At 38.2% G+C, this 12,792-nt stretch overlaps 1 protein-coding gene across 2 annotated transcripts; it reads left to right on the top strand.

Annotated features, from left to right (window-relative positions):
* Positions 1-213: 213 nt before the first annotated feature.
* LOC105038528 (uncharacterized) lies at positions 214-6,616 on the top strand. 2 transcript variants are annotated; one of them, XM_010914364.4, is made up of 6 exons: positions 214-674; positions 1,047-1,179; positions 2,046-2,181; positions 2,995-3,031; positions 4,293-4,569; positions 5,231-6,616. In XM_010914364.4, exons 1-6 carry the CDS (start codon positions 489-491, stop codon positions 5,254-5,256), a joined length of 795 nt encoding a protein of 264 aa, XP_010912666.1. In that variant the 5' UTR covers positions 214-488; the 3' UTR covers positions 5,257-6,616. The 2 variants fall into 2 exon arrangements, with proteins under 2 accessions (XP_010912666.1, XP_010912663.1); XM_010914361.4 differs by having other exon boundaries at positions 215-674; positions 5,251-6,616.
* The last annotated feature ends 6,176 nt before the right edge of the window (positions 6,617-12,792 follow it).

Here is a 12,792-nt window from a genome sequence, read left to right as displayed (position 1 = left end):
TGCCACAGCACCATGGATAACCTCAACTCGAGCTTCTCCTCGGCAATGTAAATTCTTCGAGGTGCCGGGGACATATTGGTCAATTCAGCCACAGCCAAGGCAGTATTATATTTTATGGCCATGGTTAGACCATAGGCGAAGATGATGAACATCACCAGCAGTGTTTTAAGGGTGGTATATAATGCTACAGGTCCTCCTATCTGAGTAATCTTTCCCTTTTCCCACCTTTAGCTTTTCTTCCCTCCCTCTCTCCTCTCTCCTCTCCTCTCTCTCTCTCTCTCTCTCCTCTTCTCCGCCGAGCTAAAGCTTTGACAAACTCTCTCTATATATATTTGGTTGGATTTTTTTCCTATAATCACATCAAGATCACTTGTGTCTAGGCCTCCTGATCAGCGAAGAGGTATTAACTTTAGAGTTGGGATTGGAGAAGGAAAGAGGAGGGTGGTGGGGGAGATAGAGGGAGAAGAGAAGGATCTAGGGAGGAGAAGATGAATAATCCACCTAACATGGCAGGACAATTTGGAGACACCACTTACACCAAGATCTTTGTTGGGGGTCTGGCTTGGGAGACCCAAAGAGAGACCATGAGGAAATATTTTGAGCAGTTTGGAGAGATCCTAGAGGCTGTGGTCATCACTGATAAGAATACTGGAAGATCCAAAGGCTATGGATTTGTGAGTTCTTATCTCCCTTTTTTGGTTCTCTCCTTTTATTTTTTTCTCCTAAGTACATGTGTCATGTTTAGCTTTACCATATATCCGCCTTGGTTTATTGCCTTAATTGGGTTATGATTCTATTATTCTGATCTACCAAGCCTGTCATCTTTTCAAAATATCAAGGTACATATGAATCAAAGCAAGATGTGGGTGCATGGGGTTTGTGCAACATGGAATCAGGATCTATGATTATCAATTCACAACAGTTCTAACTTTTCTGTAAAACTTAATTATTTTTCATTTTATTCCTTGTTTGAGATATTACGAGAGGAGGAATCGCTTTATCTTAATTACTCTTTCTTTCTCTATTTTAATCATCTCATAAATTAGGTTACATTTCGAGAGCCGGAGTCTGCGATGCGGGCTTGTGTAGATCCTGCACCAGTGATCGATGGAAGGAGGGCTAATTGTAACCTTGCTTCTCTTGGGGTTCAGAGATCTAGACCAACAACACCTCTCCATGGTAAATAGTTTTTTATTGACATAAACTCTTTTCTGTATTTTGTTTGTTGGTTTTTTTTTTAATCTCATTCAACTTCTCAGGGTCTCATCTCTAACATTTATATTTGTTTGCCTTTTTTTCTATATTTAACGATGATTCTGAAGAATATATAGGGCCAGTGTTATACTATCAACAGCTTGGCTGTTATCATCTTTAACAATAGAAACAAATAGGAGTTTTTGTTCCTCCGATAACCATTATGAAGTTGAATTGAACCATCTATTATTTATGAAAGCCGATCTTTTTTAATTCATTCTTCACATACAACTTTATACTAGCCATTTGTTCTAAAAGAATAATTTTACTTGGATCGATTCAATGATCCATTGTTCTAAGGATTAGTACCATTACATCGATCCGGCATCGATGCTCTAATGCTTGAATGCTCCAGAAGACAAAAAGGCCGGGGCAGGCAAATCTCCAAGTAATCTCATTTGTTTTGGAAAATACAATATGTTAAAACTTGGAAACTTAAGGAAGCATCAGAAGACGAGACCAGAATAATATGATTATGGAACAGTGGTCTCAAAAGAATGCCATTCCTTTCAAGAAAAAGTGGAACAACTAGCATGTTAGTTAACCTAGGAAGTCGTTCATAGACTGCAGCGAGTGGTTGTAGATGGTGTATGTTTTTTTTTTTTTTTTTTTTTTCTGCACAATAGTGTACTCACCACTTCTTAATTGGTGCAAGTAATATATAAGACTGTCATGACACCGTTAGTCTGTTACCATGGATTCTTGACCATAAAATAGAAAGTTACCATGGTTACTATGTTTATATTACAAAATTGGTTGCTTCTGGTGGTAATTGTTATATTATGTTGCAGGTGGAAGCAGAAACTTTAGGGCAATGAAATCTTTTCAAGCAGGCCAGCTTCAGGGTGGGATGGGTACAGCTTTTCCATCTCCTGCCACCTTCCCTCATTATGCCATCCAACAAGGGATTCCTTATAATGTCTATGGGTAAGGGCAGCTGTAAAGAAGCTTACATATATAGCCAGTGTCAGATGCAAAGCACGTGCACCAACACTTGAGCCTCAAAAGTTAGCCCCATGACATATTGACATATGATCATGATGCACTCCTCTCTCTCTCTCTCTCTCTCTCATGTACACATATAGGTCATGTTGCATTTTATGTGTTGTGTCAAGTGATGGATGTATCATGGATGTATGGTATAGATGGCATCTCATTCACTCCACATGCTCCTCTTTTTCGTTCTCTTACTAAAGCTGACACATGAATGTGCATAGCAGCATCCAATTTGACTCTCATGCCTTCTTTTTCTCTGCTTTCATTGCTTCAGAGAGAGAGAGAGAATGAATGGCATTGATAAAGCATGGATGGATATGTGTTGCATCAAACGCAGTGCTAGGGCATGGATGATAGTACAGTTCCCTCCACATTATTTTTCTTGATACTGTTCACTCCACATGCTTCTTCTGTCCATCCTCTTATCAAAGCTGATATTTTATGTATGAGGTTCCATTGCCCCCCCTCTCCCTCCCTCTCCCTCACCGCTCTCTCTCTCTCTCTGCCCCTCCCCCCCCCACCTCTCTCTCTCTGTCTCTCTCTCTCTCTCTCTCTCTATCTATCTATCTCTCACACGTACGCACAAACAAGACTTCGCGCACATGATACATGATCATGGATCCCTTTTATTTCCCCTCACATGCATCCATGTGCATGCATATGCATTTGATGCCATGCATACGCATTAACTGCCAAGCGTATGTTGTTTCTAATCTTCCTTTATTTTTTCCTGAAAAATTTCAGGTACTCTCCATATTCCCCCGAGTACACTTATCCAACGGTATGTCCCACTTCCCTTTATTGCACTCCTATAAATATATTTTTTTATTAAACATATAGATACGAAGAACCTTCGTCTCTATGACTCTATCATATATATCCTTTTCAGAACTATGCCATGGTTTTGGTTTTTTTTCCAATGAGAAGCTCAGACAATTTCTGAGAAACTTTCAGATGTGAGGCCAAACGATGTCTCTTTCCCTCTTCCCTTCACGAAGCCTCTGTTCTTTTCGAACATTTTTTTTTTCCTGTACGATAGGTCAACACGTCAACAACATTATTTATATTGTACCAGCTATGAGAGTGCAGCGTGTTATTAGCCGGCCATGTTCCTCCTGATCTAGGAGTGCGTGGAGGCAATCACTCCCGAAACTAGCTACCATTCGCTTCTTGTCATGCACTAAATGCTTTAATCGTACAGGTATTAGAATGCACAAAGTTATTCTAACAAAACTTTTCTAGTTGTTAGGAACTGTGAGGACCACGCAACTATTCTCCAAAGTAAAAGAAATAGATCCTCCTTCACTACCTGCTCAAAATATATATTTCTACCTTTAACTTTTTCCCCTAATGATCACTTAAATAGTTAACCAAGAAAAAACTAAATTTTACTTAACATGTATCGACACCTTTATAAAGTTTCTCCAATGGATCTCAATTCCCAATGTGTGTTCATGTAAGGTGGGACCTTCAGTTGCTTCCCCATCCTGCAGTAAGATTCACCATCAATAATCATAGGGAAACCTATTTCCCCCAGAGAAACTTTAGTGATTCTACTTTGCTGAAATTGTGCACTGTTTTTATTAAGTCACTGTGTAGAATTTTATTGTAGGTACCACATGAGAAGCACCTTTTAGCTTTTGCCATGTGATATGTTTCTTCTTCCATACTTTGCAAGCATCAAAAATGCCTCAGTTATTGAACAACTTTAGTTGGACCTTTGGTGTGTTCTAATAGTCTAGCAATATGGATGGCTCACATGTCTTCTCTTGTCCTCCTTTATTCATGAATAGAGCTCCAATGCACAAATCCATTCTCCCAAAGGCACTACTGGTAGATCAGTCATATCTGGTAAATATAATTGACTGCCCTTGGAAACTTCTCCACATCCATTCAAAGGTAGTCTTCATACATCAATGTCAGGTCCCCAACGCATGCAAGGCTTTACCCCAAAACCCTACAACTTGGCCCATGCCACATCCATGATGATTATACAATGCAACAAAGGTTTATACTAACAAATTTTCTAGTCTGGTTACCAGAGCTATTACAATGTGTATGGAGGGGCAGCTTCTAATTATCCATTGTATGGAGGAGCAACAACTGGGCTGGTGACTGGAAGCACTGCTTTCTACCCATACTTCCAGCTTAGTCAGGGCGGAGGGGCTGCCACCTATGCTCATGGTCAGGGCTTTGGTTTGCAGTACCCACAGATGTTGCAGTACTCCGCGGCGACCACAACGGCCGGAGTGACGGGGTTCTCGGGGCAGCATTATGAAGGGCCCTTGTCTCTTGCTCCAACTCCCCCAGCTCAAGCAGGTTAGTTCACAATGTCATGTTACTTGGAGAATGTTTTTCTCAGTCATTCTACCACCTCAGGGAACAATTAGCTCACAACCAAAAAATTTTTAATATGACTACAAGTCTTATTTTCAGAGCATTATTATATCATCCAACTATCTACAAGAATCAACAATGTAATCTGTAGGCAATGTGGTAGATAACAAAATCAAATTATATTTTTCCTATATACGTAGCTAACTATTTGAATAACAGTGGTCTTTGAAGCTTAACCTGGGTGATGAATTACTGAACATTCTTTTGTTTGATGTTTGCATGCTTTTCAATAGATAGGATTACATCAAACATCAGTTTTATTTGATTTCCTGCAGGCTTCAAGTGCCTGGTATCTTCCTTTGATCTATAACACAAATTTATATATATATATATTCAACCTCTATATATTTTTAAACTTCTATTTACTTGATTTTCTAATGTCATCGATCATATTTGCATTAGATCCAATTTTGACGTTGTTAGAACACTGTCCAATTCTGAATAGATGATGATGCTAGGGAAATCATTTTCTGTTATCTAAAATTATATGAGTGGGTTACAAAGATATGATATTTAGTTTCTTCTGTTGACTTTTATTGAAGCTCAGCATGCCATTGAACTATGGTACTAATATCTTTAACAGTGTGTTTTACTCTAAAACAGGCATGACTATGGCTCTTGCAGCTCCAACTCTGCCAACTCCAACAGCCCATCACTACAGACTCATCCCTACTCCCCTCACCGCAACGACGGCACCAGAGCAACCCTTGGCTTAACCATGGTTTTTCCTTTCATCTCTCCCCACTGCACTTCCTTTCTCTTCTCGATCATTCTCCTTTCATGTGTCTGTGTGTCCATATCTTTCCTTCTCTAAAACATGCCCAAGTTTGCACCTTAAGGACCCAGCTTTTTTAGTCCTGGAGAGGCTAAAGAAATAAAGTTTCAAGTTGGGAAGAATTATCCAAGTCTTAGATGCATTGATGCTAATTGGGCAGTTCACTAAGCTTTAGCCCTGGGATGGGCTTAAAGCATCCACACCCCAGGGTGGGGTGGCATCTCCAAAGATAAAAGGGTCACTAACCTGAGCTCCTCACGAGCCAGGCACAAGAACCCTTTCTAACCCCATAGCCCAAGCTGGGCTTGAGCCAAAACAATCCTAACTTGGACTTCAAGATGATGATTTTTAAAAGCAAATGGTCAAGTCTCTTCCAATATTAGCCTTAGGTTGGCTCATCTTGCTTCAACCTCTGCTAAATACCTCTAGATGTAGGGGCAAATTTAGCCAAATCCAAGGGCAAAGGCAAGCCCTGGACCATGTTCTAATCTTAGCCCTTGCATGGGCTACTTAAAACACCCTCATGATTCTACTGAGTTGTTATCATCCACCATGTGCCACTTTACCCCAACATTACCTAATAAGCATATTAGAACTTAGTGTAACCAACCATGTAATCCCTTACCTAGAGAAAGGTAAGATGCCTTAATTAACTAGTAGTCCTCCTCTATTGGCTTTCTGTATACATTCATGAGGCTGGGCTCTGAGGAGAGTCTAGGCCTCAGTCAAGGCGGGTTTGAGAAGGGCTAGTGCTTGTTTTTGGCATGTAGCTCTACCCCCTGTCCCATACTTCAGATGGGCTCCACATATGGCTGTGGAGTTCCTCTTCACCCTTAGGATAGTTGAAGTTTTCCCAACCCAACGGTCCCCAGGGAGATATTTTTGGTCTCTTGGGTCCCATCTCCCCTAACTCTACTCCAAAAACACCATGGTTGAGTCCAAGAGTCTCTCTCTCTCTCTCTCTCTCTCTCTCTCTCATGCTGCTTTAATATCAGGGAGACTTTGGTAGTTTTGCATGCAATTTCTAAGAAATGGATTGTAATAACTAGCCATGCTACTTTTAGGACAAGCTGATGTCACTTTATATTCCAAGTCATGACAACGCGTTTAGCTAATGATGCTAAAGTAGTTGAAGTTGTTTAAGCAAATTCATATTTAATGTCCTTATTATGCATGATTTATGATCTTTATTTAGCTTCCATGTCGATGTAGTGGTTACTTTAAAATGTGAAAGTGGATTTGCTTTTAGTTTGGTTGCGAACAAACAGTGTACGCAGGAACAAGTAGCAGGTGTTAGTTGGCCAAATATGCTGTTCGCTGTTCGTTAAACAATAGCACTTCACAGTATATGTTGTGGCATGACAAATAGTGAAGCACACTACATCCTGTGCCCATTAGGCCCTTGGTTTGATGATCGACTTCGCCCATTTATGGAGTAGGTGTTTTGAATCATCTGCACCATCCAACTGCAGTGAGCAACGGCGATCTAGGGTATGCCGATGATCGTAACATGCTCAACATCCTTTAAGAATGGGGACACACCATCAGTGTAGTGTTATAGATCTTGCCTCATGTTACGTATTACATAATTAACACTTTCCCTCAAATCTATGGGAGGTAAAAAATAGGGCAAGTTTTAGTCAGTGTATGGCTTAAGATAACCTCATTTTGTTTTGTTAGATGAGTAGCATTTATGAGAGTCCTCAAGACTACAAGTTTTTAGTTCAAGTACTTATGACTAGATTAGTCGATATGTATGATCGAGAATACTTGGTATTACAAAATTATGGTTTGAATAATGTCAAAGGGGTTTGCTAGGGAAAGAATCACGCTGTGTGTCGTGTTCTCTCGACCTCAATTTTGCCAACCCAAGTCACATGTCGGTTAAGTTAGTTTTGAATCTCATCACCTCAAAAAATTGGGTCAGGCTTTGGTTCAAATTTATCTTCTCAATCTTTGATTAGGCCTGATTTGAGCTTGAACTCAACCTAAACCTAACATAGAATCCGAAATCCGAACTACATTAGTTACCTCTTTTCAAAATTTGGTCAAGCTAGATCAAGTTAAGTAAAATTAGTTCTTAATCGTATATGTTCGTAAATATAACAAAATAATGACTGATTTCAGTTCGAGGTAAATGGATTTCCCACAAAAGGAGCCATACGGATTTATTAAGCATTTCCGATTACAATTGTTGTTTGTATATATAATCTTTGTTAAAATAATAAAAAGATTGTGAAAGTTGGGGTATGTGACATTCAATAATATTACTTCATTAATTAACCATCACAACCTTCATTTTAGATAACATGATTGACCCTAACTATAGATTTTGTTTATTACAAATTTACGACATGTTATATATAGATGTTCATGAATATAAAAAATTATAAGCATGCTTGAAAAAGTAAATAATTATGGATGGCTCCAAGATTTTGTGAGTATGCAAATGCAACAAAAATTCTAACAATTTTTTATTTATAGTTTAGAAATTAATTTTGCATTTGGATCAAAATGTTTTTTTTAAAAAAAGGGAACAAAAAGAGGAAAGAAAAGGTCAGCAAATGAAGCCAAATAGATGGAAAATAATGAAAAGTATAGAGAACAAGAAACACATCTTGTTCCTGTTTTGTACTATAGATGCACATTATTTTTCCCCTTTTTTGTTCTCTTTTGAAAGCCATCTTTATCTCATGGTTACCATTGGTTGCCAAAACCAAATGGAAAAACCACATCAATAATCTTTATCAACCATGATGGTTATGGATGTAAATATTCTTTCTCTTGATCTGTGACTTTTTTTAACTTCTAGTAAGCACAAGGTAACGATGACTCAAGTGTAGCCAAAGAATATAAAGCAATTAGAATCTATCAATCTTGCTTAAATGACTAAATTAGAAATGAGAGAAAGCACAGATATTCAGATTTCACATAAGGATCAAATTCAATTTTTAAACTTTTGTCTTAAATTTGTGACTTACAAAATCTCAAATCACCAGATGCTTAAAATAGAGGTGGTAACTGGTTAAGAGTGATGGGATCTTGAGCACTACCCTTACCCCAACTTTGATCATGATTTCTTGCATTTTAGTTCTAAAAAAAAGGTACCTATTATAAATTATCATGCTTCCAATCTAAGATTGTGAGTTAGAGGTCATAGCAACCGCTGCATATTTATGAAGAGCTTTCTTTATAAGCATACAAGGCATCTGATGATGATATCATAAAGCAACAATGAAACAATATTTAATGTTCAACTTTAATTCAAATAACTAAATAAAAAATCTTACTAAATAAATCTTTATTAACCATGATGGTTATGGATGCGAATATTCTTTCTCTTGATTTGTGACTTTTTTAACTTCTAGTAAGCACAGGGTAGTGACCACTTAAGTGTAGCCAAAGAATATAAAGCTATTAGAATCTATCAATCCTACTTAAATGACTAAATTAGAAATGAGAGAAAGCACAGATATTCAAATTTCACATAAGGATCAAATTCAATTTATGAACTTTTGTCTTAAATTTGAGACTTACAAAATCTCAAATCATCAGGCACTTATAATAAGGTGGTAACTGGTTAAAGAGTGATGGGGCCTTGATCACCACTCTCACCGCAACTTTGATCATGATTCCTTGCATTTTAGTTCTAAAAAAAAAGATACCTGTTATAAATTGTCACACCTCCAACTCAAGATTGCGAGCTAGAGGTCATGGCAATCACCGCATATTCATAAAGAACTCTTCTCATAAGCATGCAAGACATCTGATTATGATATTATAAAGCAATAATGGAACAATATTTAATGTTCAACTTTAATTCAAATAATCGAATCAAATATCTTATAAAATAAAATTTTATAGTTTTCAATCAACATCAATAAATCTTAATTTAAAACAAAGATATCAAATTTCACTTCTAATTCATTATCCCATATATAACCTTTAAGTCAAGCTAGTCTTTTGAATCTATTAAAACAGCAAAATATAGAGTAATGAGCTAGACAATCCAGTAAGCAATGTACTCTTCATCTAAATAAATTTAGTAATAATAATATATTAAAAATAAATATATAAGGTACATCAATTTAAACATACAACACTAATCAAAAAATAAGATCATTCAAACTCAGTCTTTTTAAAATTTATTTTTGAATTCATAAATCGATTCCTTTCATAACATCCAGTTCACCTCGACAGCCATGAACTAATCACAGTACTAGTGTATAACTCCTACTAGCAGGGTATTGATATACCAACATATAACCTCCACTGATAAGATATCGATATACCAGCACATAACCTCCACTAGCAGGGTATTGATATACTAGTACACAATCTTCACTGATAGGATATCAATATACCGGTACATAACGTCCATTGGTAGGATACCGATATACTAGCACATAACTTTCATTGACAAGATATCGATAAACCAGCATATAACTCTCACTGGCAAAATATTGATGTATCAATATATAACCTCTACTGATAGGATATTGATGAACCAACGTATAACCCCCATTGGTAGGGTATTGATATGCCAACATATAACTCCCATTGAAAGAGTTTCGATATATAGCAAGACTGCGAGTTAAAATTCATCTCGATTCATATCTTTCTTTTCGATAAATTTAATTTCATATTTCAATTGAACAAATAAGCAAAACCATCCAAAATCAAAATCAATCGATCACAATTCCATAATGAAATTAATGCTTTCAATAATACATCAATTGCATCTATAATGGATTTAACCAAAAATATCATGTTTCATGTTGCCGCTGAAATCCAGCTTTTGATTGGAGAGGCTAGAGTTGAGGGATAGATGCATCCTTCTGGGAAGATGATCTACAAGACAAGTCCTGATCAAAGTTGACTTTGGTGGAGACCCTCCGACGCTCAAGTCAGGTCTTAGAAAATAGAGAGAAAAAGCATGTGAGAGAGATAGTGTACGTACTTGGAGGGTCCTTTTGAGATGTTTATTTATAGATGGAGGCAAGAGCTGTTTTGAGGGTGTCATTTTCGGTTTATCTTGACCGATTTGGACACATCGTGAAAAGATTTGGGGTTGAGATTATCGAGATGTGACAGTTGTGCTTGCCTTATTTACTTCAGAGCTAGCTGGACCATTTTGAATTTGAAAAGAGCTGTGGAACTTTTAGATGGGATCTATCCTAACCACTAAGCTTTGGATCAATAAGTGCATGGCAAGTGGAGATGAGGGCCACTCTGATGCTAGTGGCTAGGATGTGTAACTAAAGTAGAAGTCGATGGATAGTAAACTAGCAGGCGAAGTTGGGATCGACTGAAATAAGAACCGACAGTCGAAGCGAGGATTTTCTGTTGGGAAGCTCCATCCTAAGGGATCAATCGAAAAGCATGGATCGATTGAGTCTAAAGTTACTAGAATATTCTACTGCCTCATTATGTACGGAATGATCTCTTCTGATGTAGCTTTACAGTCCCTCCGAAGTTTCATTGTTCTGAGATGATGCACTTACCCCTGGGATCATGCTCATTCACCTCCGACAGTGTCGTGGTGATAATTCATGATACTTTCTAAGTTTATGTTTTCGACTTAAATGACATACTACCCTTCAACATATATCCCCTACTTTTGAGTTTAGATTAGAGTTGGTTCGGATGAAGGGAGTACATGAGTTCTACATCGCCGAAGATATGAGGCACGTGTCCTGTGTTGTTGAAACTACGTTTGCAACTTTTGGACGAAATGAAGGGTTGCGTCAGAGAGTAATCATGGTTGTGGGAGAGGGAGTGGTTTATAAAACTTGCGGGACAGTGTGCTTCATTCTTAACGCGACTCATAAATGAGTCGACTGTCAGTTTCTACTAGCCAATGAAGATGCACTAGATGTCGACCATCCATCGGTCAGAGGCAATTCGGTATCCATGTTATATTGCTCCCGTGCGCCCATAAAAAGGAGATCATAACATCTTTTTGTTCTTTCTCCTATGCTTCCAAGGTTTTCTCTTCCCCCTCTAGGCTAGGCTTTTGGCTTCTTCTTTGAGAAACTCTTTCTCCAGCTACCTCCTCCAATTTCTCAATGTTGTCGGTGCTTTCTTTCTGGCAACCTTCTTTGATACAGACTCCTACTTCATGTGTAGGTTGGTCTCCTTCTCCTACTACTAATTTCTTAGTCTTCTTTTATTTTTATTTTTCTTCTACTAGTTTTTCAACCTTTTTTTTTGTTTGTCCGCCCTCTTGATTCCCTTTCTACCTTTTTATATTCCTTCTTCTTTTGGTCACTTTCCATTCTTTAATGGCTGGATTCGATAGTTTAGGTGAAGATTGGTCCTCTGAGTCTTCTTCTTCGAGAGAAAATCTATTAGATTTGGGTGTCCAGCGTGATGCTGACTTGCCCTTCATGCTTGACACCATTAGGTCTGTATTGGACTCAGAAGATCTGAGTCTGATTCGAACACAATTCGGAGTTTCAGCTTCATATGAGTTGGAGCTTCTAGGGGCCGAGTGATAGGATTGATAATCCTCCATCTGGTCGGATCAGCTTGTATGAAGAGACATTTAAGGCCAGGCTCGGACTGTCCATGCATTCTTTCATTGTAGAACTTTTTTATTTCTTTAAAATCTTTCTTTGTTCTATTATTCCAAACTCTTATTTTATAGTTGGCTTCATCACCCTCTGTATCCTAGCCAAAGTCCAACCTTTCATTTTCCTCTTGCAATCCTTCTGTATGATCAAGAGATATACTAAAGACTGATGGTATGTTTCTTCTCCAAAGGGTGCTCCTATCCTGATAAAGAGGGCCCCTTCTTCGATCTATGGGTGGAAGGGCCGATTCTTATTTGTTTCAGACCCTTTCATCGAGAGCTTGAGAATTCTTTATTAAGGTCAGCTAAGGGATTCTGTTTTTCAGATGCCAAAGCTGGAAGGAGAGGACTTGCTTTGCTCCAAAATTTTACAAAAGTACAAGATTCCTCCTCTAATGCAACTGCTATCGGAGTGGACCCTCTTTAATACTAGTCTTAATCTGCCTGAGCCCAAAGATCAATTTTGCTATTTTTTTTGGTGTTTACCTTCTTTTTCCTTCTCCCTTTCTTCCCCCCCTCTCTTCTTTCTCTCTTTTTTTTGCTGATTGCTTTTGGTTTGATGTAGATATGAAGCTCGAAGAACTTGAGTCATAGAGGAAGAATGCATTGAAGAAGAGAAAGGCATCCTCATCAGCCATCGATGGGGCCCAGAGGAAGCATAGGTCCTCTAAAACCAGCCACAAGCAAATGCCTCTCCCAATGGCTCCTTCTGCCTAAGCCGAAGTCATTTCAGCTCTTTCGATTCAGTCTCGTCCGCTGAAGCCAGCAGCATTTCTTACCTCCCAAGCAAAAGGAA

Source organism: Elaeis guineensis, chromosome 1 (assembly GCF_000442705.2).
Source record: "Elaeis guineensis isolate ETL-2024a chromosome 1, EG11, whole genome shotgun sequence".
NCBI classification, from domain to species: domain Eukaryota; kingdom Viridiplantae; phylum Streptophyta; class Magnoliopsida; order Arecales; family Arecaceae; genus Elaeis; species Elaeis guineensis.
This window is presented reverse-complemented; position numbering and strand designations above follow the sequence as displayed.